The following is a 23,953-nucleotide window of genomic DNA, read 5'->3' on the forward strand; positions in this document are numbered from 1 at the left end:
AGTCAATTAAGGCATTTTAGACAGTGAACGCCATAATTGGTTGAAAGCTTTTAGTAAATATGACGTTTATTGTTTGAAACACCTTGGTTACTTATCAAATAAGGGATTTAATCATATGATTCATTATAAATTTTTTCTCTCCTCAATTGACAAGACTTCATTATAGAATATCTTATTCTCGTCTTCATTTAAAATAAATAGGTTTTAGGGAGAGTAATTAAATTATGCTGTGACAAGCTATGCCAATCCGAGGAAGAATGGCAAGGCAAAATTACACAACCCGTGTAATAGATAGAGCAACTGAAAAGGTAAAATTTTTGAACAAGCAAAAAAGCAAACACCTAGTGGCTGGTGGTTAACAACTTAATCTTCTCCAAATTTTTTTTTATAGATTACTAAGTTAACAAAAATATTTTTTATTATGTCAAAATTATTATAATAATATAAAAATTTATAATCTTAATTTCATATGTAATAAAAAATTAAAATGTTATTTTAATTTTGGGTATTATCCCAATGCAATGCACATATGAGTTGCCATATGGATAGGATGGGACATGCTAAACATGGCAACCGAATTCCAGCAAAATTTGCAGGTGATATGGTATGGGATTTTATAGGGCTGAAAATCAGGTAATAATTTCCAAAGTTTTAATAAGAAGGAAACTCCTAAATAATTTAGTTTTTACATGCGGAGAATGAAATACGATTCTATTTACCTTATGAATATATCAATCAAGGCATTTATTCTTTGAAACCTCTTAATTGACAATTGATATTTTAAGAAAGAAACACCTTGATTGCAACATAAATTATAAATAAGATAAATTAAAAAAAAAAAAAGCTACAAAGGCATTTTATATTTGCTTTTTAAAAGGGTAACGAATATGTGATCAATTTTTTATTCAGATTAAATTTGAAAATAAGATAATTTTTCTCCATTGAAATCCTAAAATATCATAGGGAAAGATAGATCAGAACTTTGGATACTGTTAGAAATCTAACATTTTCTTTGATAATCGGATTATCCTTAACCAAATGTGAGATACATACATCCACCATCAAGATTTCAAAAAAAAAAAATTGTGGATTCCCTCAAATCAAATACACTCTAAAAGTAATTGTAGACATCTCATTTTGTCCGAAAATTTTTTCGATATTAAATGGGCTTCGACTTTCATCTCTATATTGGGTTCTAAAATCATTTTTGGATCTATTGGGTTTTAATTCCAAAATTATATTTTAAGTCCAAATTTAATGATCCAAAAGTATTTTATTTATTATTTATTATTTTCTTTATTTATTTTTATTATTTAGTCGATGAAAGTCAATAAGTTAAAGTAAGCAAAAAGGAAAATATCAAAAATAAAAAAAGGAAAATATGAAAGTTTTTTAGAAAGATTGATTTGGAGAAATTTTGAAAATCCAACAACAATCGACAACATAACACAGGAAAAATAAAAACAACCAAAAAAAAAAAAAACAATTAGAATAATTTTTTGGTTAAAGAATTTTTTTCTAGAGGTTTTAGGTTAAGAAATTTTAAGGCATTATGCTCAATTTTACTTTAAATAATAATACAAAATAGTGGTGTTAGTGGTTGATTTTTGGTAGGAATGGCAACGAAGCACATATCCACTATTTCAAAAATATTTGATCTGAATAGTTTAATGTTTATAAAATTTAAATCTGTTTAAAAATTCATTTAAGTTTAATATCATTATCTAAAACCGAATCCATTTAAATAAATATTATCCATTTAAATATCTAAATTCTTTAAAATATCCGTTTATTTAAATTTTTTATCAAAATATAAAACAAATAAGAATTTAATTTAAAATTCAAGCTTACTCTTAATTAATAATAAATAAAAGTTATTTTTTAGGGTCCAAAACCGTCTAAAAGCATAAAAATTTATATATTTTATATATGAAAACAATTAACAAATTCGGATATATATTATTATTTATTAAAATTTAAATAGATTCGGATATTGAATATCCAAGAGATACTATTTGTATTTGCCTGAATCTATCACGAATAATAAATCTTTTATATAAATCCATTAATTATTTGTTTATAACTATTCGAATCCAATATAAACAGATTGGATAATAATGAATATTCATTTATTTGCTATCCATTGTCATCCTTAACTTTTAGGTATTCGTAAGTTTTGAGTTTTTGGGATAAATTTTTTTTACAATCATTGAATTTTTCAATCACTGATTTCTAAAAATCCTATTGAAATATGAGTTTATTAAATGAGAATTATAAAGAGAAGTAAAAGGAAAATGAGATAAGGAAGGGAAAAAGAAAGAAATTAAAAATTTTATTTTTTTTATTTTTATAATAGATTAAAATGACATTATTTTAGAAAACAAATCTAGAGCAATTTACATGTTAACATGTGCATTAACTTTATTACAACTCGATCTATTTGCTTTAAAAAGTGTTTTTGTATTTTATTTTAGTTTTATTTTACTTATTTTAAATTAAAATCTTAAATTCAATAATTGAATGATCTATAAGAATCAAATTTAAACACACATTAATGTAAAAGGACTAATTTTACCATTAAAGTATTAAGATAAATCGTACAATTTGAGAAAATTGAAATAGAAAAATACTAACATGTCAAAAAATTTCACCATATCATTATCTTTGACCATGTGAACTTAACATATTAACAAAATTAATATCCATATAAGCAAAAATAACACGTCAACAAAATCAATAATTACATAAGTAAAAATGACACATTAGAAAAGTCAAATGTCATGTAATCAATTTTAGCATAAAATTTTTAAGCTGTTAATAATTTATTAAAATATCATGATTCAATTTGAACGTATTAATTCAACCATTTGATTAAAGAATAAGAATATATTGTACAATTTAACTCAACAGAAACAAAGTTAATACGGATCGAATCCCTTCAAATTTTCAAAAAAAAAAATCCAAAATCCTAAGGCTATGTTTGGATAGAGGGAAGGTGAGGAAAAGGAAGAAAAAGGAAAGAAAAGCAAAGAAAATAAGAAAATCTTTTCTATGTTTGGTTTATCATTTATATTTTAATGAAGAAATGAAAGGAATTTGAGCATGAAAAGGTTAAAAATTTTTAAATATAAAATAACTTTTATATCTTTATTATATTTTATTATTTTTTAAAAAAATATTATTATAATATTCAATCTTAACCATTGATGTTAATTATTGATGCTACCTTTAAATTTTTTGTAACTCATTTCTTAACTATTTTTTTGTCAATAACTTTGAATTTTATATATTTTTAATTTATGCTTAGGCTTTTTTTTTTTTAATTTTGTTGTGACTTTATAAATTCTAAATAATAAAAAATAAAAGAATATGAAAAAACATATACAATGATAGTAAAATGTTAATACTTAAAAATTTATGATTAATTTTATCTTAATAATAAATATTTAAATATTTAATTTTTTTCATTTATGGATTAATTTTAAAAAATTATTATAGTATAAAAATAATTCTAAACATATGTTTTTTTATGAATTAATTATTAATAATATTCTCTTTAATTAAAATTATTTTTGTTAAATTTTAAAATTTTTTAAAATAGTTGATATAAAGATTATTCACATAATAAAAAAATATAATTAAAAAAATATAATATAATTTTTTTTTCTTTTCACAAACTAACCAGACAAATATTATAATCAAGCATTTCTTTTTTTTAGTTATTTTAATCATGGGAAGAAATTATCATTTCCTTTTCTTTAAAAGCCTCTCTTTTCTTTTTCATTTTCTTTCTTTTACTAACTTGTTTGATAGTTCTAAAGTTTCTTTACCTCTCTCCAAACAAAAATCTATTTCCCTTTTCTCTCTCTCTCAAAAAGCGTCACCTTTCCCTACAATCCCAAAATAAACCCTAAAAACCCCCATTTTTAAGCCTTTAGCCTATCTGGGTATTTCTCGAAATTAGGGTTTTCCCCTTTGTTTTCTTTAAAAATTTGATTTTTTTGGGTTCTTTCTCTCTCTCTCTCTTTCTTTTTTTTTTTTTTTTTACATGAATGGATACGGGGGAAATTGAAGGTGAAGAATCAAAGGACAACAGAGTTTATACTAGAAAAAACCACAATAAACCCAAAAATCTCACCTTTGTGCCTCAACAATCTTCTCAGCAAACTCAAGCCACTACCACTACAACTGATGATAACAACTCCTATCAGCATCTGCCAGTACAAATCCTCGATGTCGTGGCGTCAGACGATTCGTCGAGCCATAATCGGTTGCAGCAGGGTGCGCAGAATGCCACCAACGGGCTTGAAAACGCTGGGTATGGTAAATATGATAACCTTTTTAAGATTAGCTTGAATGTTTTGTCTAAAAATAAGGTTAGAGTTCTGAAGAGGAAGTTAGCTATTGAGCTTGAGCAAGTTAGGGGTTTGCTTAAGAAATTTGAGGCTAGCGAAAGTAGGTTTAGTGGGGGCTATGCGAATTCGCAGGTTTCAGGGAATGAGAATGTTGATAGAGGTGGTGGAAGTTTAGTTAGAGTGAATTCTGATGTTGGTTCTGTAGGATTGCCTAGTTCAAGGCCTTTTCATGGATTATCTGTGTCAGTGACAGAGCATGATTATAGTAACCATGGTGGTGGTGGGAGTGAGTTTGTGGAGAAAGAGAAGAGAACCCCAAAGGCAAATCAGTATTATAAGAATTCGAAGTTTGCTGTAGGGAAGGAGAAGTTAAAACCTATGGAGAGTAATAAGAAGATTAAAAAGAATGTTGGGAAGAGTAATGGGGGTCAAATGGGAGGTGGGATTGCAACGGAGAAGTTTTCATGTAAGTTGTTTAAGAGTTGTAGCAATTTGTTAGGAAAGTTAATGAAACATAAGTTTGGTTGGGTGTTTAATAAACCAGTGGATGTGAAGGGACTCGGGTTACATGATTATTATTCAATTGTTAAGCATCCTATGGATTTGGGTACGGTGAAGACTAGGTTGAACAAGAATTGGTACAAGTCACCCATGGAGTTTGCAGAGGATGTAAGACTAACTTTCAGTAATGCTATGCTGTATAACCCCAAAGGACAGGATGTGTACTCTATGGCTGATACATTGTCAGGTATATTTGCAGAAAACTGGGCAGCTATAGAGTCTGAGTATAATCTTGGTAGGAGGTTTGAAAGGAGTTATGATTACAGTTTGCCAACTCCTACATCAAGGAGAATTCCTGCTCCTGCTCCAGTTCAAGCTCATGCCTCTCCTATTCCTGCTCCTGCTTCTGCTTCGGCACCTGCACCTGCACCTGCACCAGTACCATTAGAAGCTAGAACTCTGGAAAGATCAGAATCCATGACAATTCCTGTTGATCCCAATTCAAGAGCTGTGGACTTGACTCCTACGGGTAGGATGGCAGTACCACAGAAATCCAAGGCAAAGGATCCTGATAAGAGGGATATGACATTTGAGGAGAAGCAGAGACTCAGTGTAAACCTTCAGAACTTGCCTTCAGAAAAACTCGATAGCATTGTCCAGATTATTAAGAAGAGGAACCAAGCACTTTTTCAGGAAGAAGATGAGATTGAGGTGGATATTGACAGTGTTGATCCTGAAACGCTTTGGGAACTTGATAGATTTGTGACCAACTATAAGAAGAGTTGGAGCAAAAACAAGAAAAAAGCTGAAGTTGTTCTTCAAGCAAATGCAGAAAATGACCATAATATTCAGGAGACTGTAAGATTATAAACAAGTGATGCATAAACATCTAACTGTTTTGCCTCTTTAGAATTGTTGTTCCCTGGAACTCTTTGTTGTGATTCTTTTTGCAGAATCTGGAGCCACCTGCTGCAGAGGTACGAAAAGTGCCTGAAACAGGTAATCACTATCAACTAGAATTTACTCTGCTTTGGTCTATTCTCACTTGTTTGGTTCTGAAGAAGACAAAATTGTCACGCACTCATTATTAAAACTGGTTGGATTGTTTAGCAGTGGAGAGGATTGTTTCCACATCACCTTCAATTCATGGAGAAAGGCTACAAACTAACGAGAGTAGATCAAGTAGTTCAAGCAGTTCTAGCAGTGACTCTGGATCCTCATCAAGTGGTAAACATTAATGTTTTTCCTTTGTTTGTAAGTGTATATATGCCAGATTTTTCACGCTAATACTTTCATGCAGACTCTGACAATGGTAGTTCATCTGGATAATGTGAGCTGGTCACCTTGTTTTTTAATGGACTTAACTGAGGTACAGGTCATCATCTTGGCTAGTGAACTTTTTCTTTAATTCTTTCTCACATAAGTTGTGCAATTTTTTTATGTTACTAGTATTGAATTTCAAGTGAAATATATATCAAGACATGAGGGTACTTAGTTTCTGAAATATCCATTTGAGATGCCACTTGTCATTACTTTTTTTCTTCTCTATTGAGCCTCTAATAGCTGATGTTATCAAAAGACGTAAAAAGGAGTTCTAAGATAGTTTTGATGTTATTAGAAGCGGTAGCAGGAACCTATTCCATGCATGTCAGAGATGCTTGGATAGCATTTGGGAACTTTTGGGGTCAAATGTACTTGTTGCATTCTGCTCATGGATCATATGCATCATTTGAAGTTCTTTTCTTTTTTCCCAATTTTTACCATTAGTATTTTTGTAGTATAATATTTCTTAAGTCTTTAATTGTGTGTAAATTAATAAAGGTGGTAACTTTCAAAAAAAATAAAAAAAGAAAAGATTTATGAAGAAAACCTACAGTAAACTTTTCATTTATTAGCCAATTCCATTCATGGACATTATGTTAGTAAATTCTGAAGTTTTGCAACTGTCAACTTCAATGGGTATTTGGCTGTTCTAAGTGGGAAAACGCAGTTTCCATTAGTTTCCAAAGATTAAGTCACCCAAACTAGAAACCTGCCTTTCAAGGTCATAATAGAAGCTGTAGCCCTATGGGAATTAAATAGTAGTCTCTTTCCCCTTTATGCTTTTAAGTGGAGCCCATCTATCTCATCATTCCTCACAATATGGGAAGCAATATTATTAAATGAATAAATATGATTGCAAAGGCAGTTTGGAAAGGGAATCAATGATATACCCTTGATAGTATTCTTGGCCACTGTGTTATTGAGTAGGAAGTAGTAGTAACTTATTACTGGCAACAAATGTTGACTTCAGATCTTTGTATCTATTGGTGATCGTCTACATCACTAATACCTTCACCATTTCTGTATCAGAACCCTGCATACCCAATTCAGAGTTCATTTTTTAATTTTGAGGAATTAAACTTGACGTGAATCTTTAGTTTTTTTTATCTTCTTGAGTTTGATATTCCCCATGGCTAATAGAGCAAACTTAAATCAGACTTAACCTACATGCTCTGTAGTTATGATATGTTTATCATGGTAGAGTTAGAAAACATCATGTAGATTCTGATTTATTTTACATAATAAATGTAGAGCTAGAAACTATCAGATGGATGCTGGTTTATTTTAGATGATACATGTATCACGCAGTATCTTTGTTTCTCTGTTTTTGAGACTAGGCTTGAGTTAACAAGCTTCTTGTTGCTTTTGTAGATCATCTTAAAGATGGAGGCTAATTGAAGATCAATTACCAAGTAGCAACCAACAACTTTTAAAATGTGATTCTGCTTATCATTTCAAGTGAACCATCAAACTGCATAACAAAGTCTCTTTTGAATCTAACCTTTTAATAGGGATGAATGACATGCAACATTCAATTTTTTGTATAACTCAAAGTTGTGCAAAGCTGGTTCTTTCAGTTTCATCATGCGAATCTTGTTGTTTCAAAGGTAATCTTCCTTTTGAGCCAAATTGTAATATAATGGATTAACATAGTTGTGGCAAGAAGGTTTTCTGTAGGTATAATCATCCTCTATACACTTTTTGCTGCTTATCTCCTATGTTTTCGTCGTTCCTTCTGTGCATGCCTGCACCATTAAACAGAAATTGTTTAAGAGGAAATTTCCTTTAAGTGAAGCTTCTGACATGAAGCTTCAAGTTCTCTTATTATACATGTTGCGTTATATGCCAATGACAGGTTTAGCGTGAGGTTTAAGAAACAGAGTGATTTGTCTGCAGTCCTAAATACTTACATTTATAATTATATATTTGATATTAAATATATATAAAAATATTAAATCAACATGACACATATTTAACTATATTTTTTAATATTAATTTTTATCAATTTCATACAAATTTTATTAAAATTTATATTAACACGATAAGTATATAAATATATATTTTTAATTTTAATTTTTATCAATTTCTTACGAGTTTCATTAAAATTTATATCGTAATATATCAAACACATTTTTTTACTTTTTCAAATTTATACAATTTTCACTAAAAGATTTTAAACAGCTTTATTTTTCTTTGTTTTTCACATCATCACATTATATTTAGAATTATTAAATATATTATTAGCACTTCCTTTTTCAGAATATTGTGAGTTTTAATAAAAGTTAAATATATCTTCAAAAATATTTTAAAAAAATGAAAAACGCTACGCTAAGTTATAAAGAAAAATTTTTCAACAAAGATTCTAGTTTTACAATCTGGGAAGAGCAAATGTGACTACAAAACTTTATGCTTGTATGAATGAATTCCCATCTAAACTGGAAAATGTTTTAATCAACCTCCCCAGTAACATACCACTGGAAATTGGAAATTATTGCTCGCAACTTATGGTATGCAAGGCCTATCCTATTAGGAACAGCAAAGATGATGCTGTTTGCAACAAGAAATTCAAATCAGCCAAAAAAACTGCAAAAGTTTAATTGGTCTAATGGAAGAAATCATAATAATTTCAATCAACTCTGGTTGGCGAATTTGATTCCCTTCTCGATAGAGGCTTTCAGTTCTGGCTTAAGGTTTTCCAAGCCTTCGTTCTCATAGTCAGAGAGAGGACCCAATCCCAAAACTTCCTCCACTCCATTCTTTCCAAGCCTTACCTGCAATAAGAAGAGGATAAAAAGAGTATAATAATGAGTGATCAGATAGACAAAAACTTAATGGGGGTGAAAGGCCCTTTGAACAAATTAACAATATGTGTCAAGGACAATTACCTTAGAAGCAAAGAAAGGAAGTTCAGTGACAGTTGACTGCACAAATGAACATTCCACAACATCAGGAACACCATTAAGTCCCTTAAGGCAAGCATCAGCAAAAATGGCTCCAGCATATCTGCGCAAAGAAACAATACATGACAACTAAGTCGGGCTCAAATGATGCAACTAAAATCATATGCTTCCATTTTATGACTATACAATTGCAAGGATATCAAAACCTGCAAGTGAAGAAATGATAACTAATACTTACGCCATTGATAATGTTGCTGAACCCTTTCCAGCCTTTGCTTCCACAACTTCAGTGCCTCCATCTTGTGTTCGCTTTGTGAGAGCCTTAATATCCTCTTCAGCCAAATTGGCTTTTGGTGTGGCCTAAAAAAATTTAGCCAATATGATTAACAAGAACTGAAAGGAGGAGCCAACAATCTCATATGAAATAAAATCAATGATAACCCTCATAACGGAAAGAAGGAAGTACTTGGGAAAATAGAGGGAGAATGGTTATTCCAGCATGGCCACCAACAACTGGGACATTAACATCTGCAAGAAAGTGAAGATCCTTAGTCAACAGTCAAGTTCCTTATATAATCCAAATTTTCTTATGCTATGATGTACATAGGGTCAAAAGACATTTCATGAAGGAGAAAAGAAATCTACTTAAAAAGCTTCATTTCTGGGCCCAGAAACCCTCAATAAATGTCAACTAAGAATTTTGCTTATTCTTCCCAAACGACAGTTTCAAAGTAAGGGGTAGGGAGATGTGAATTAGTTTTTTCCCTTTTTCTTTATAGCAGTATATGAGAAAATTTCAATAAGTAGAAATTAAACAAACCTGCAACATTTACTTTAGCCTTCCCAGCATAGAAAGTCTTAGCCCTAACCACATCAAGGGTAGTTACACCAAACAACTTTTTCTCATCATATGTCCCTGCCTTCTTGAAAACCTCGGCTGCAATTGGAACGGTTGAATTCACAGGATTGCTAATCATATTAACAAGTGCCTGGGCCATAAATTTGGTTTATCAAAAAGTTGGAAAAAATCATTATAGCCTCATAAAAGCTCACAACAGAAAGCAATAACTCTTTGAAGATAATCAATACTTTTCAATTATCAAAATTGTCTATTACATTTTAAGCATCAGAGAGAAAAGTATGATGATCAGTTGATGAAATAGAACTTGACACTAAATCAGATTTTAAAGTCCAGTTTTAGCTTCTATCACATCCACAGTTATCCCACTTTGGTAAGATTCACTTTAATCGTCATATACAAAAAATAGAACCAAACTAACTAAATTCTTAGAAGCATCAAAGATCCATAATAAAATCATTTTTCCAATTAAAAGAAAAAAGATAGACACTCACATTGGGGCAATACTTAGCAATAGCAGCACATAGACCCTTGACAATTCCAGCATTGATGTTGAAAAGATCATCACGAGTCATACCAGGCTTTCTTGGCACCCCAGCGGGAATGATGACAACATCAGAACCCTCCAAAGCTTTCCCCAATTGCTCTTCACCAACATATCCAGCAACCTTAAACAAACAAAAAGAAAAAGATTTAAGTTGCTAAAGAAATAAAGGTGATAGAAATTAAGGCACATGAGATTATCAAATGAATAGGAATCACAGCAAAATGCAGATGAAGAAAGAATAATCAGGTAGAAAAACAGAGGAGTTCAATTAAACCAAATTAAGGATGGAGGCACAAGCAAGAATCAAAGACAAATAAATAAACTGATGAAGCCATAAAAAATACAGAAAAGCTAAAAAAAAAAATCAGGTAAGCCAAACAGACATAAAATATTTGAATATATGTATAGATTAATGACATGAAACTAAGACAGCTATATCAAGCTCATATACATAGCACAATTACTTAAATTTCCTGAAGAGATAAAAAACGCAAGTAATGAACATAGAATCAGAGACTAATTAGCAGTCAAACGGACACCAACAAGCATCTGATAAGCATACAACTGGACCCGAAACTTTAAAACCTTAAATCCTTTCAAGAAAACAGCAAAAGCAATTAACCACGCCGAACCAAAAGACACACAAACACACATTATGCAAAATAAAAAGGTTATTTTTCAAAATAGCAAACCAGTCAAATTCAATCAGATTTATTAATAGATTCACAAATACACTTTCATAAAGACGATAACATAACAGCTAAGCATGGAACAAACACTAAATCAATACAGTGAAACCCCTTTTACAAAATATTAGATCAATTTAATATTTTACTATATAGTAAATCTAAAAAATTAGATATTTAGATTCAATAAAAAAGGATGAATTCTTTTTGTATGGACCTCAGATCTGGTGTTGACGTGGCTGACATCAGCCGCAACGCCTGGAGTGTTAGCGATATCATAGAGAGCAAGTTGAGAAACAAGAGGGTTAAGCTTCATGAGAAGAGCCAAGGGCTGGCCGATCCCTCCAGCAGCGCCCAAGACGGCGACTTTCCGGTCGGGTACGGATTCAGTGGCATATCCTCGGCGGAGGAGGTGCTTGCCGGCAGCCGATCGAGCTACGAATCGAAACATATTTGCAGAGTGTTGAAACCGAAAAGCGAGAGAAAAAAGTTTTTTTTTTAGGTTTTGGGGTTTGTTTTTTAGGTTTTAAGTTTAGCTGATCTGTATTTATGAGTGAATGAGCGGTGAAAATAAGTGGACTGAATTTTACTTTTTTACTGTTTTTCACTGCGGTCAAAAGGTTGTTTCATATTTATTGGTTTAAAAGTTCCAATTTTCCTTTTTAGTCCTTTTACTTTATATACAAAAAAATTGTGTGTTTGTAACATTTTGCTTGCTTATATGATTGTTAGATATCTTTATTGTTCATTAAATTTTTCATTTTTTTAGTAAAAAAATTTAAATTTTATTTTTACAAATAAAATTATAATATGAAAATATTAAAAATTATAAATATTGAGATTTGAATCCTAATTTTATTAAATATAATTATTTTATAAAACTATTGAGTTGTATTGAAATTTAAAAAATCAAGAATTATAAGTAAATAAAATTTTAAGGGAAAAAAGCTTTCAAACAAAAACTCAAAACCATTTATTAATTAAATCATTGAAATTTTATTACAATCGATTAAATTTTAAATTAATTAAATTTTTAAATATTTATTTTTATCCAATTCGAATCTTATACATTTATTTTTATTCAAGTTATTCAATTAGATTCTCGGTTAGACAAAAATAATTAATAATTTTTCTTTTAAAAAAGCTTAATTGATAAAAATAAAAGTTTGAAGGTTTAATTAATTGTAACAAAAATAAAAGCTTAGATTTTTTTGAAAATTTTAATTTATTAAAATTTTCAGCATATTATTTTATTTGACTGAAAAAAATATTTCGTCTCTAAAATTTAGCTGATTATTAAATTTTAATTCGACAAATTTTTTTTTTGTTAACCATTTTACCATACATAAATAAGAATACAGCAAGAATTGAGGCTAATCTGCCCCAAATGCCCAACTTTTTTTGGGGGTGGGTAGAGCCATTGGGGAATGCATGCCTCGTGTCTGTGCCATTGTTTTTGGTAACCCAACTAATATTGACAAATATTCAACATTGGCCTTTGGCATCTTTCCCCGCATCTCAACCAAGATGCCAGATCCTGTTCACTTTAAAGCTTTATCTTGGCAGAAAGAAGAAAAAGAAAGGCACTGAGAATAGTAGGTAGAGAAACTGCCGTAAAACCTTGTTGCATTAACCAGCTCCCAGCATGATACCATCAAAGTCTGAGCAGAAATTTTCGGTACCCAAAAGCACAAAGACAGAAAATTTTTTTTAAAGAATTTCAAGCTAAAGCACAATGTAATTTTTTTAAAAGAAGTGGATTGATTCATATAATCATATTTAAAACATTCATAAAATTATTTTTAGAATGTTGCATTTAATAAATTTAGATTTAAATTTCAAATAATCTCCTCTTATCTTAGTACGTGGTTTTTTTTTGGCTAATATTAAGAAAATTTTGGTTTTACCATTTTCAAGTTATAACTTTATGTACTTTATTTGATATTACTACAAGCAATTGGTTTATTGAATCATATATATAATATTATATTATAATATATATAAATCTGATAAAATTTATTTATGTGCATTTTTAGGTGGATAATTTTTTTAAATAACACGTAAAATAATAATAAATAATTATAATATATATTATCAAAATAATCAAATATAAAAATTTTTTAAATTAAATAATTAAAAAATAATAAATATTCAAATATTAATTTGAAATCAGACAAAAGAATATATGATTATTTATTTTATTTAATATTATTCAAATCCACTAAAAACATTCAAATTTATTTAAATTAATAAGAGCATCATAAATTACTGTTTAAAAATTTTGATTTAAAGACTTAAAAATATTCATCTTAATACATTTTTTAAAATATCCAGTTAAATAAGTAGATAAAAACACCTATTTAAATAAATGGATAAAATCATGTTCAACTATTTATATTTTAAAATACTTAATATAGAATTACAAACATAATAGATTTTTGCTATTCTATTTTATATAAAACTCTTTTTTTTTTACTTTTTTCATTTCAGATTTTTTTTCAAATTCTTCATCTAAAAGTATTTTTTTCATTCATATATATTTTTAAAACTTTATTTCCTCCCTTAAAATTTTCTATTCTTATTTTCTTTTTACAATGATTTATACGATCAATTAGAATAAATAATGGATCTTCTAAGAAAAAAGAAGCATTTTTTTTGTTTCATTGAGTATTTGATTTACTTTTTAAAAAGTTTTCATTTCTTAATTTTTATATAATTTTTTATTAATATATATATATATATATATAAGTCATATTGCTGCTACTCTAAATTCTATTATATTATGGTGAAAAAAAATTTAAATTGGAGTTTTTGACCATTCTTTTTTTTTTTTTTTATTCATAAGTGCATGTACGCATGAAAAAGATAAACATTTAGGGGATTGAGGAATGGTTTAAAATTTGACGAATTTTTCTCTATTCGACTTCTTAAATAATATTTTTATCTTCAATTTAAAATTTTTTTTATCGATTTTATCATTAAATTGCAGTTACACTTTATCTTAATTATCAATTTTTCTTATAATTTCTTAGGATCCCTAAATATTTACTACATTTACATTTTATGTAAACCTTTATATATATATATATGTGTATATATATATATATATATATAGCAAATTTACCTTTTTTATCAATTAAGCAATCAAATTTATGAAATGAATTTAATTAAAAAATTTAATATTTTAAATATTTACTAATATACTTTTCTAAATTAAGAGGGAGGTCAAAAAGTTATTTAAAATTTTTGTTGATAATTTATTTTTTTATTTTGGAATTTTGTACTTTTAATTTATGAAATTAAAAATCAAATAAAAAATTTTAACATTAAATATATAAATTTTATTAAAAATAAAAAAGAGAAAATACAATATTTAGTGATAAAAATAAAATTTTGAATCTACAAACATTTTATGTAGATATTTATTGAATTAAATAAAATATTATTATAAATATAAAAATCCCATGCATTTGCATGGGTTAAAAACTAGTTATATATATTATTATATTATAATATACATAGGTAGCTAATAAAAGTGGCCATATGAACGTTTATATAGATAATTTCTTTAAATAACATGTAAAATAATTTTTTTTAAAAGATATAACTTCTTTTAATTACAAATTGGACAATCATGAATTTATTCAAATATTAAAATTAATCAAATTATAATTGTAAATCAAATTAATCTAGATATATGTTTTTTAACTAAAAATTTAAAATATGAATTTTATTCCAAATAATTTTAATTTTTTTTACCAAATAACATTTATTTTATAAATTATTTAATTGTGAAAATCTTTTAACATATTTTAAAACTATAGAGATTAAGTTTATCCGAATCTTTCAAAAACTCATTATATTTTTTTATCTTAATTTTTATCAAACAAAAATTATCTTTTCAAAAATTAATGTAAAATATTGAAAATTCAAATATTATTTTCATATTTAATCTCTAAATAAGAGGATCTATATCCATCTTAACTCTAACTATCAATTTTATATTTAAAAAATTAGGCAAAATTTTTTATTTAATTTTTATGACTTATTATATCCTTTTAAAAATTTTTAAATATAAATTTAAAATTTGTCTATTCAATTCTAAATATCATTCAAGAGTTACTATAAATTAACGACTATAAATGTAATGTGTTATATTATTTTTTTAATTTTTGATTTGCAACCTTTTAGAAACTATTGCTATTGTAAAATATTTTTTCTATTTGCATCTTTCTTTTTTCAAGGTATATTCTATTGCAAATTTGTTTTTATGAAAATTAATACTTTTATTTATTTTTCTTTTTTTTTCATATATCTCTTAACATCTTTTCATATTTTGTAGAGCAATTTAAATAAGATTACAACAGTAAAAATATGCCTATACTTTTTTTATTATTTAATTTATCATTTGATAATAAACATGTTTTTGTTTTTTTAAGAAAAACATATAATTTATTTTTATTTGATATAAAATTTAAATATATAAATATTATTGAAAATAAAAATGGTGAAAAATAAAGAAATGTCATTTTCTTCATACTTTTTTAAAAAAAAATATATTTTTCTGACAACTTAGCCCAGATATAAAATTTTTTATATGTTATAAATTTAGAAATTTTGAATATAATTTCAAAAAAAAATTAATTTATATGTTTATACAAATGAAATAAACAAAATTATTCAATGCAGTGCTCGGTCACAATCTGATTAACATATAAAGAGAAGGCATGGAAAGAAAATATATAACACTATTCAGGTAAATACAAACATGAACTCACATGCACAATTCCTTCATTTCCGGATAGATTATGAATATGAGTTCCAAACTGAAGATGACTTGTTAAACAATGGGTAGCTGACAGAATGAATGAGGCTCACTGCAGGAAAATATCAGGGAGTCGTAAACAGAATACTCAAGAAAGATTCAACAGATTGTTAGAAAGACTACTCTAAAATCACACATTAGAAAACAACTTGGAGGTTGTTGAAAGGGATGTGTGATGTCCAGTTCAATGGAGTCACATCAAGCTGAAAGAACAAGTTTAGCTCTTCACCCTCTTATCCAGTCTAGAATATCTGAACAATCTTCATGGTGGACAAAATACCTTCATTTTTAGTAAAGAAAAAAGGAGAGAAAATCCTTTTAGTTGATTCTTAAAGCACAGATACATCATATAGAACATGCATGTGTGCTCACGTCCCTTCTGTACAAGCACATACATGTAAATACACAGATGGAGACATAACGCATTGTTGAAACAATACCTGTTTTTTGCTCGATAAGCTTTTAGTTCGAGAGCTTCTCCCCTGTTTGACACTTCTTCATTTGAAGTGATTCAAGCACATCTAAAATTCCACTTTTATCATTGTATGCATCATAAACGAAGTTAAGCATGTTTTCTTGAAATTGTGCTCAAGATTTTAGAAAAAAAGGTTCAAACTATTAGGGATCAACACAGCTCCAATACCACTTGTTAAGCTAAAAGCCACAATCCAATCACACCAGCGGAAGCGAAATTAAACGATTAATCAATTAATCAAGCACATAAGAGAAAATAATTTAATGTGGTTCAATTTAACTGATTTACGTTTACGAATAAAAAACAAGATACACTAGTTGTAGAGAATTATAAATATATATCAAAACATATCAATTACTCAACAATCAATACTCATAGACCCTCTCAATCTCCTGTAGTCCTATAGAGTATTTTTAACCCAAACAAACACATTCTCATGTGCACACTTTCAACACAACCAAACACATACCTATAAGCATCCATACATCATACCTATATGGATTCTTTCAATCTCTTTTAGTCTACTCACAAACAAACATACACACCCATACACATATATGAGATGTAAATCTTCAGTAGTCTTATGAGGTGTCTACCTATAAAACCCTACAACTCTCTTATTTTTTTCTCATACCCAACCTAATAGAGATTTTACCTATTTATAAGCATATAATCTTACTTATTAAGAATCCATTTTCTTTTAAAATTATTCTTCTGCAAGTCTTATTGTACATCAAACAATATCTAACAAATCTCAAACAAATTTCTTATGGGATTTGAGTCACTATTCTCAACAATCTCCACCTTGACTCAAATTCTATCAAATCATCAGTCTTCATGTTAGACATGCTTGGCTTCACCTGCAATAAAAGTCTCACAATCATATCTTCTTTGTATGTCTTCACGCTTCATGCAAATTGATTCTCAATTATCAAAACATGAATTCACTCTTTTCTTGAATCGAGCTCCTTTGGAGTTGCCTCTTCCTATGACTCGAACCTTCAGCTTTTCTCATGAATCTCAAACTTCGAACCTCGCTCCGATATCACTTGTTAGGGATCAGCACAGCTCACCACAGCTCTAATCTTAACAACACCCTTGTGAGATCTAAGACGAACACTCCCAATGCCTTGAATCCGCACCTTTTCGTTGTTAGCAACCACAATATCATTTATTAAAAGAGATTTAGAACTAGTTTGGATTCCAGTGCACTGGATTTAGGCCACTTTGACTGCCCTAATGTAAAAGTGAAAATGAAAACAATTTTTAATTATGATAGTTGACTGCCTTCCGTAAAAAAAGCAGCACCTAGCATATCCAATCTTACCGTTATTATTACGTTTACATTCACGCATATATCCTCAACATTAATTTTAATCTCACCGTTATAATGTTATTGCCAAAGCTATTTTCAATTTCAACAAAATTAATCTCACTGTCCATTTAAATAGACCTTTAACTAAACCAATTTAAGTATAGCATTCAGTCTTTGTAACCATGACCATACAAAATCACATAAATATCATACTACAAAACCATACATCAAAAAATTTGCTTCATAAAGGCATTGTGGGAAGGAAAAATTAAAAAATAAAATTGTTTGTTTATCACTGGGCTGAACGATTTAATTATCTACTGATAATGATGCAGAAAGTACGATTTTATTAACAAACAAAAGGAAACAAAGCTTGAAGTGAAATACCAGTGGTCTAGAAGCATTAAACCAGTGATATATATTCTCGTTACAGAACCATGTCAGTGTCTTTAGCAGATGAGCCCTGCCATTCATTTTCAGACTTTGGAAAAGCAAAAGAAAATGTCAAGTAAAGAGAAAAATTCAGCAAAATAAGTGAAAAACTGAATAAGTTAATTGGGCATTCCAGTAAAAGCAGATCAAAATAAGCATAGGGTAACAACAAAAGCAATGTAGTGATTCTTTTTAGTCAATTCATCACACAGTCATCTTAACTCAGCATTCATATCTGCAGAATTAACCAGAAATCTATTAAGACATTAAAGTTGCAAAGCTGAAACAACATGAAGCAGTTCAAGACTTAAGATGCCAATGTCAGACAGCCTTAGCTGTTAGAACACAACGAAAGATGTCAAAGTCACTGTTGACCAGGTAATTACATGCATTTTTCTTGTGTTGGACTGCTAGTTTCAAGATATTTGGCTTCAACTTGATTTTTTCACTAATTGTCATTCAATTTTATTAACTCAAAATTTAGAAGAAAAGTTAATAATTAAACTGATTTTGTCTAGTTACTTTAAGAGGGAATGACCTAGAATACATATGACAGAATTCACAAAAAGCCTATTACAAGGCACAAGAAATGAATCTGAAAGGTACCATTTTTTGCACATTGATAAAATAAATTATTATGTAAAAGGCGAGAAAAGCAAGAAAGCATATAAAAATATACCTGTCTGTAACCAATTTCTCCACTTGCAGAGCTTGAATGTGGAAGAAGACCAGTATCCAGAAGCCATATAGCCTCAGACAAAGTACCATCTGTTTCTACAATTGAGAAACCAAGTGACATGAATGAATACCACTGAAGAGTTTTTTATTTAAGAAAGGAAGACAAATACTGCACAAAAACACAGCTACAGCTAAATGAGATTCACAAGAATTCCTGATTATAAAACTTAATACGCCACCAATTATTATAAATTATGATAAAATATGAACATTCTTTTCAAAGAACACATGTCAAATCTGTTGAAAATCAACACATATTTCACGGGCAGATAATTGTATACATTGCAGAAAATTAAAAGAATACAACATTTGGGAATTCTATAAGATATAGATCAAAGCAATATGACCTACATGAAAGCATATGTTCACACTGCAGATCAATCAACCTATAGAGATCAAATCTGGGGCTTGAGAAGAAAAAACAGATGAACTCATGTCTAAATCCTTCACTTTATCTTGTTCAGGTGTATCAGCAGAAGAGTTCGAGTCTCGAGAGTCAGTTGTTTCACTTAAGTCAAATTGATATTAAAAAGAATCATTCAATATTTGAAAAATTGAGCGGATCCACTAGATTTTCACGCCAAAAGACACCAAATAAAAATGAACACCTATTCTCAAGACATTTGAGCTCTATGTGCATGCATGTCTGTCTGGTGAGAGAGATAGAGAATGCAACCAATGATCTATGTAGGTTAAAACATCTCAATAATCATACCCTGATTATCTCAAGGCCACACCATAAGCGATACGAATCATTAGCAGCCAAAGAATGGGCCTTTGCATCTCCCACCTCAACCACCAACAGCACAGCAGCCTCCCAGTTCCCATCTCTTTCAAAATCTGCAATCTCGGAATGTACTTTAGCTGCAATTTCCAGAGAGGCCTTGGAACATTTGGCTTTCCATACATAAGCCTGACATTATCAAAAAAGAGATAATAGTAAATATCTCCATTTAGGTTGTTTTACAGCACCTTTTGAGCAAGAAAATTCAACTATACATTAAGCACCCATAGTAAAAATCCAATTCTGCAACAAGACATTAACCTGAACAATGCTACCCCAGGTGTTCTAACAAAGACACAGAAAGCAGAGAAGAAAGGATATGCACATGTGTGCTGAGAGATAGTAAAAGCTGGGAGAAGAAAACCATATAGAAAATGCAGATCGCTACCCAAGCAAATTAGTTTATAAAACTCAAGTAGTTATATTCAGGATAAACCAAACTCACCTATGCAAAAGGATATGTGGAAACATACCATCGCAAATACAATCCAGTCCCACCAGTAACAATGGGAACATGGCCACCATCAAGAATATCTCATCAGTTGCCTAGCATCCTCAAAAAAATTGTCCTACAGAATAGTCTACATTGGAATAATAAAAAGTTTTTAAACAGTGAAGTCAATCAGAACCACAGAAACAAAGAGTCAACTGAAAATAAAGAGAATGCCTTGATATGCCTCATTGATATTAACTGTAAAAGAAAAAAAATCAATGCCCCATTACATTAAGGGTTCAAAAACCATTTCTTTAACCAAAAAAGTGCACCCTAAAGAGTATATATACGTTTTAAAAGACTAAAATGAAAAAAAAAGAAAAGGAATAATGGCTGCAAAATTTGAAGGTGCATCTTATGGTGTGCATTGAATAATGAAATGTCAAAGAACAACGGCAAAATGCAAAAGCTTCAAATAACACTACAAAAACACTCAATCCCTCACAGTAGCATACATTCATTGATATTAGCATTGAAAAACAATTTAAATTCAAAACATTTTTCATGGAATTGATAATGCTTTATACATTGACAATAAAATATGTTGGAAATTGAAATATATCTTCTCCTTCAATGTAATAGCCAGAAAAAGAAAAGCCTAGCAAAAGAAGATGCAAAGCAGTAATAATATACTACAATTAGGCACCTTTCTATCCCTTGAAGAAGGCCTTCCAGATCCTCATTCCAAGCCTGATTAGTTATCAAGATATCCAAACCAATTGTAGGGATGGCAGCGAGTAACGTACCCGTTATTTTTGGGATACCAATTCTCAACCAATTAATAATCAAGATATCCAAATCCAATAAATACCTGGATATTATTTATTTTCGCTACCTGAACCCTACCCAAACAATACCCATTAAATACTCATACTTGTTAAATACCTAATTATTAAGGTAAAGTTTGATAACACTCATTACTTGACCCAAACCCGAGCAAGAAAAGCAATTTATTTAACATCCAATTTATGCAATTTTCTATTAATTAAGGACATAAAATCAAGCAAGAACTAAAATTAAAATTCAAGTTTAGTCATAATTTAACAAACAACTTTAAAAATACAACAAATAACAACTTGAACCATAGAAATCTGTTTATGAAACTAAAAACAAACATAAATTGATTAAAAAAACAGCCAAATTTGAAATTCCTTTAAGTCATAGAAAATAATTATTCCTCATCAACAATTCGTGCAACTTGAATCCACAGGTGAACTTGATCTTACACAAATAAAATAGATAAATATTATTGTAATTCTTGAGATGAGATATAATAATAGATTCTACTTTTTGAAAAAAAAAAAGAAATAAAAAAGAAATATAAGGTGTATTATTTACCTTCTATTTCATTCTTAGCCAATTTTGGGAGCACAATAATGCCTCCAAAATGTTCGGCTGAAGCCTACTTTTATGACGACTCACTATTCTCTCACTAGAACTAAGGTTGATTCGGATGCAATTGAAGAAATAGGAATAGCAAGACAGTCTCTAGCAATCATTTGCAAAGTGAGATACTTAATCCATTGGTCTTCCACCAGTTAAGAATATCAAACATTGGAGTCCATGGCAAAACTGGCTCATCTAGATAGTGATCCAATTTTGACTTCACATCAACACTAGTAGAAGAAGTAAGAAATGCAACCAACTTGGAAAGATCTTCTTGTGGAGATGTTAACTATGCAGTGTAAGAATCATGTTGTTTTGGTTTAGAGGATCTATATTAGTATTCATGAAGTAAATCATAACAAGTTCACATAACTTGTTCAATATCAAAAGCCACATCATCACCATAAATTTCTGGAAAGTAATACTCTACCACCTTCATTGTATACCTAGATCCATTACAGCTGCCACAGCCAACACAATATGAATAACACTCCAATATTTGTCTAACTTGTCAAACATTTTCTTTACAATTGCACTAAGTACAACAACAGTAGAACACATCCATTTCACTAGTGCATTTCAAAGTTGACAAATTTGGACAAAATAATAGTTTGCAGTAGGATACTTTGTCCCCAAAAAACAATTCAGTGGCATTATAAAAGATTTCTAACTTTTCAACAATACTCTATGCCATCTCCCAATCTTCCTTACTGGGCACTTTAGTGTAAAGTTTATCCCTAAGTGTCAACCTAGGAAAAAGATCTTTGTATCCTATAACAGTCTGAAGCACAAGTAAGCTGAGTTCCACCTAGTTCTACAATCAAGAGTTAACATTTTAGAACAAGACACTATTGCTAGACGAGCCACATCTTCAAAATTTTCCATTTTAAAAGGACTTGCTGGCCAAAATGCACACTATAACGAATATTATCAATTGCACCTTTTATTATAGGTAATCTATCTTTCACAACAAGATTCAACATATGTGAACAAAGGATTTTCCCATGAAGTAAAAGTTCAGAATACCACTTATCTGTTATGATAGAAACCATACCATCATTATAGCTGTAATTAACCACAGTGATAGTAGAAAATTTGGTCTCTATATTCCATTGAGTCAATGATGTCATCAATTCTTAAGCAAGAACATCCATGGTATGAGGTGCTGGTACATAAATAAACCTGCATTTTTAAAAAGTAACATTAGTTGATTTGCTAATAGTTTGTTCATGAAGATATTGATGAATAGTGTACCACATGTTAAAGGGTTCAAAAGAATTTTTTACCTCAAGATATGGCTTTGCAACTCCCAATAGTCATTAATAAAATGAGCAGTCATGGACATGTAACCTTTCTTTTGGTTTGAAGTCCACATTTCCGTTGTGATTGCTATTCGACTTCTTAGCTTCTCAAACACGCTCATTAGCTTTGTCTTTTCTGAATTATGAATCTAAAGAATGTCCTCTTCAATTATATTGCGAGAAACTATATTAAAAAGAGGTTGGAGACTAGTGACGAATCTTCTAAAACCAACATGATCTACAACAGAAATAGGATATTCATGCAAGATTATAGCACGAGCCAACTCATTTCTTGAAACATCTTGATCAAATGTGAAATTTCCAAAACGAATCTTTCCATCATTTTTCTTGTCCACACTACTTGCTTTTCAAAGCATCCTTCAAGGTAGTAGTTTTACAATAATTGCAAATTGCCACATCCTCTACATTTACAGTTTTCTTTTCAAAGTGCTCTCAAACCTCTGAAGTTAATTTGCGAGTTCTTTCTTACTTGAATTTGGTAATGGGGGAGGATTACAGGGCACACTAGGAGCATGTATAACTGTGTTTCCCCAACTTGAACTTGAACTTGAATGTCGGTTCTATTCGTCAGTGACCCTGTTGCAATCTTATCATTCGTACGAACAATCTCAACATTTCCACTTGTTGACATTTTTAAAAGACCTATAAACAATTGAAATTACACAATTAAATAGAAATAAAAAACATATTGAAGATTTTGAACAAATAAATGTGTTTCAAAAGCATGCAAAACTGTGTTTCAGAACTTGAACGAAACTTGATCAGTTGACCTTGAAGAAATATCAAATATTTAATGGTAAAATTTGCAGAAAAATGAAAACTTTCACGCTGTTAATTTGTTTTCATGTTGTGTTCAGTTATGGTACAATCTTAAATCTTAAGCTAACAAAGAAAAATCAAAGAAAATAGTGAAATAACCTTGAGAAACTAAACTCCGAGCTAGGATGCTGGGTCCGGCGCAGGCGCTGGAAGTGGGAGCAGCGCAGGTGCAGGTGCAGGTGCAGGTGCAGGT

General features: G+C 29.6%; 2 protein-coding genes and 1 pseudogene across 4 annotated transcripts; 1 reads left to right on the plus strand and 2 right to left on the minus strand.

The window, feature by feature from the left end:
• Positions 1 to 3,729: 3,729 nt before the first annotated feature.
• On the plus strand, positions 3,730 to 7,890 carry LOC111301718 (transcription factor GTE3, chloroplastic-like). Of its 2 annotated transcripts, none has more exons than XM_022897602.2 (5): positions 3,730 to 5,714; positions 5,810 to 5,855; positions 5,970 to 6,083; positions 6,157 to 6,225; positions 7,551 to 7,890. In XM_022897602.2, exons 1-4 carry the CDS (start codon positions 4,053 to 4,055, stop codon positions 6,183 to 6,185), a joined length of 1,851 nt encoding a protein of 616 aa, XP_022753337.2. In that variant the 5' UTR covers positions 3,730 to 4,052; the 3' UTR covers positions 6,186 to 6,225; positions 7,551 to 7,890. The 2 variants fall into 2 exon arrangements, with proteins under 2 accessions (XP_022753337.2, XP_022753336.2); XM_022897601.2 differs by having other exon boundaries at positions 3,812 to 5,714; positions 5,967 to 6,083.
• A 618-nt stretch (positions 7,891 to 8,508) lies between these two features.
• Positions 8,509 to 11,709, minus strand: LOC111301719 (malate dehydrogenase, mitochondrial). Its single transcript, XM_022897603.2, has 7 exons — positions 11,389 to 11,709; positions 10,433 to 10,606; positions 9,900 to 10,068; positions 9,546 to 9,607; positions 9,318 to 9,439; positions 9,065 to 9,182; positions 8,509 to 8,950 (listed from the first exon to the last, which is right to left on the minus strand). The coding sequence occupies exons 1-7, from the start codon at positions 11,620 to 11,622 to the stop codon at positions 8,810 to 8,812; spliced, it is 1,020 nt and encodes a 339-aa protein (XP_022753338.2). The 5' UTR covers positions 11,623 to 11,709; the 3' UTR covers positions 8,509 to 8,809.
• Positions 11,710 to 17,150: 5,441 nt separating this feature from the next.
• Positions 17,151 to 23,042, minus strand: LOC149514640 (uncharacterized; annotated as a pseudogene). Its single transcript, XR_016328180.1, has 7 exons — positions 22,906 to 23,042; positions 22,674 to 22,801; positions 20,214 to 20,321; positions 19,672 to 19,869; positions 18,898 to 18,992; positions 18,174 to 18,267; positions 17,151 to 17,613 (listed from the first exon to the last, which is right to left on the minus strand). The product of XR_016328180.1 is annotated as an uncharacterized LOC149514640 (transcript).
• Between the last annotated feature and the right edge of the window lie 911 nt (positions 23,043 to 23,953).

The sequence above is a fragment of the Durio zibethinus genome, chromosome 15, assembly GCF_047325235.1.
Source record: "Durio zibethinus cultivar Kanyao isolate XHJ-2024 chromosome 15, ASM4732523v1, whole genome shotgun sequence".
Taxonomy (NCBI): Eukaryota; Viridiplantae; Streptophyta; class Magnoliopsida; order Malvales; family Malvaceae; genus Durio; species Durio zibethinus.

Bases quoted from the DNA above. Each gene is read 5' to 3' on its own strand.
- LOC111301719 (XM_022897603.2), bottom strand. From the start codon at position 11,622: ATGTTTCGATTCGTAGCTCGATCGGCTGCCGGCAAGCACCTCCTCCGC. The intron at 10,607-11,388 runs GTCCATACAAAA...TGTTTGTTTAAG, and splicing joins ACGTCAACACCAGATCTGAG to GTTGCTGGATATGTTGGTGA. The intron at 8,951-9,064 runs GTAATTGTCCTT...TTCTTATTGCAG, and splicing joins TTCCTTTCTTTGCTTCTAAG to GTAAGGCTTGGAAAGAATGG.
- LOC111301718 (XM_022897601.2), top strand. From the start codon at position 4,053: ATGGATACGGGGGAAATTGAAGGTGAAGAATCAAAGGACAACAGAGTT. The intron at 5,715-5,809 runs GTAAGATTATAA...TTCTTTTTGCAG, and splicing joins ACCATAATATTCAGGAGACT to AATCTGGAGCCACCTGCTGC. The intron at 5,856-5,966 runs GTAATCACTATC...TGGATTGTTTAG, and splicing joins ACGAAAAGTGCCTGAAACAG to CAGTGGAGAGGATTGTTTCC.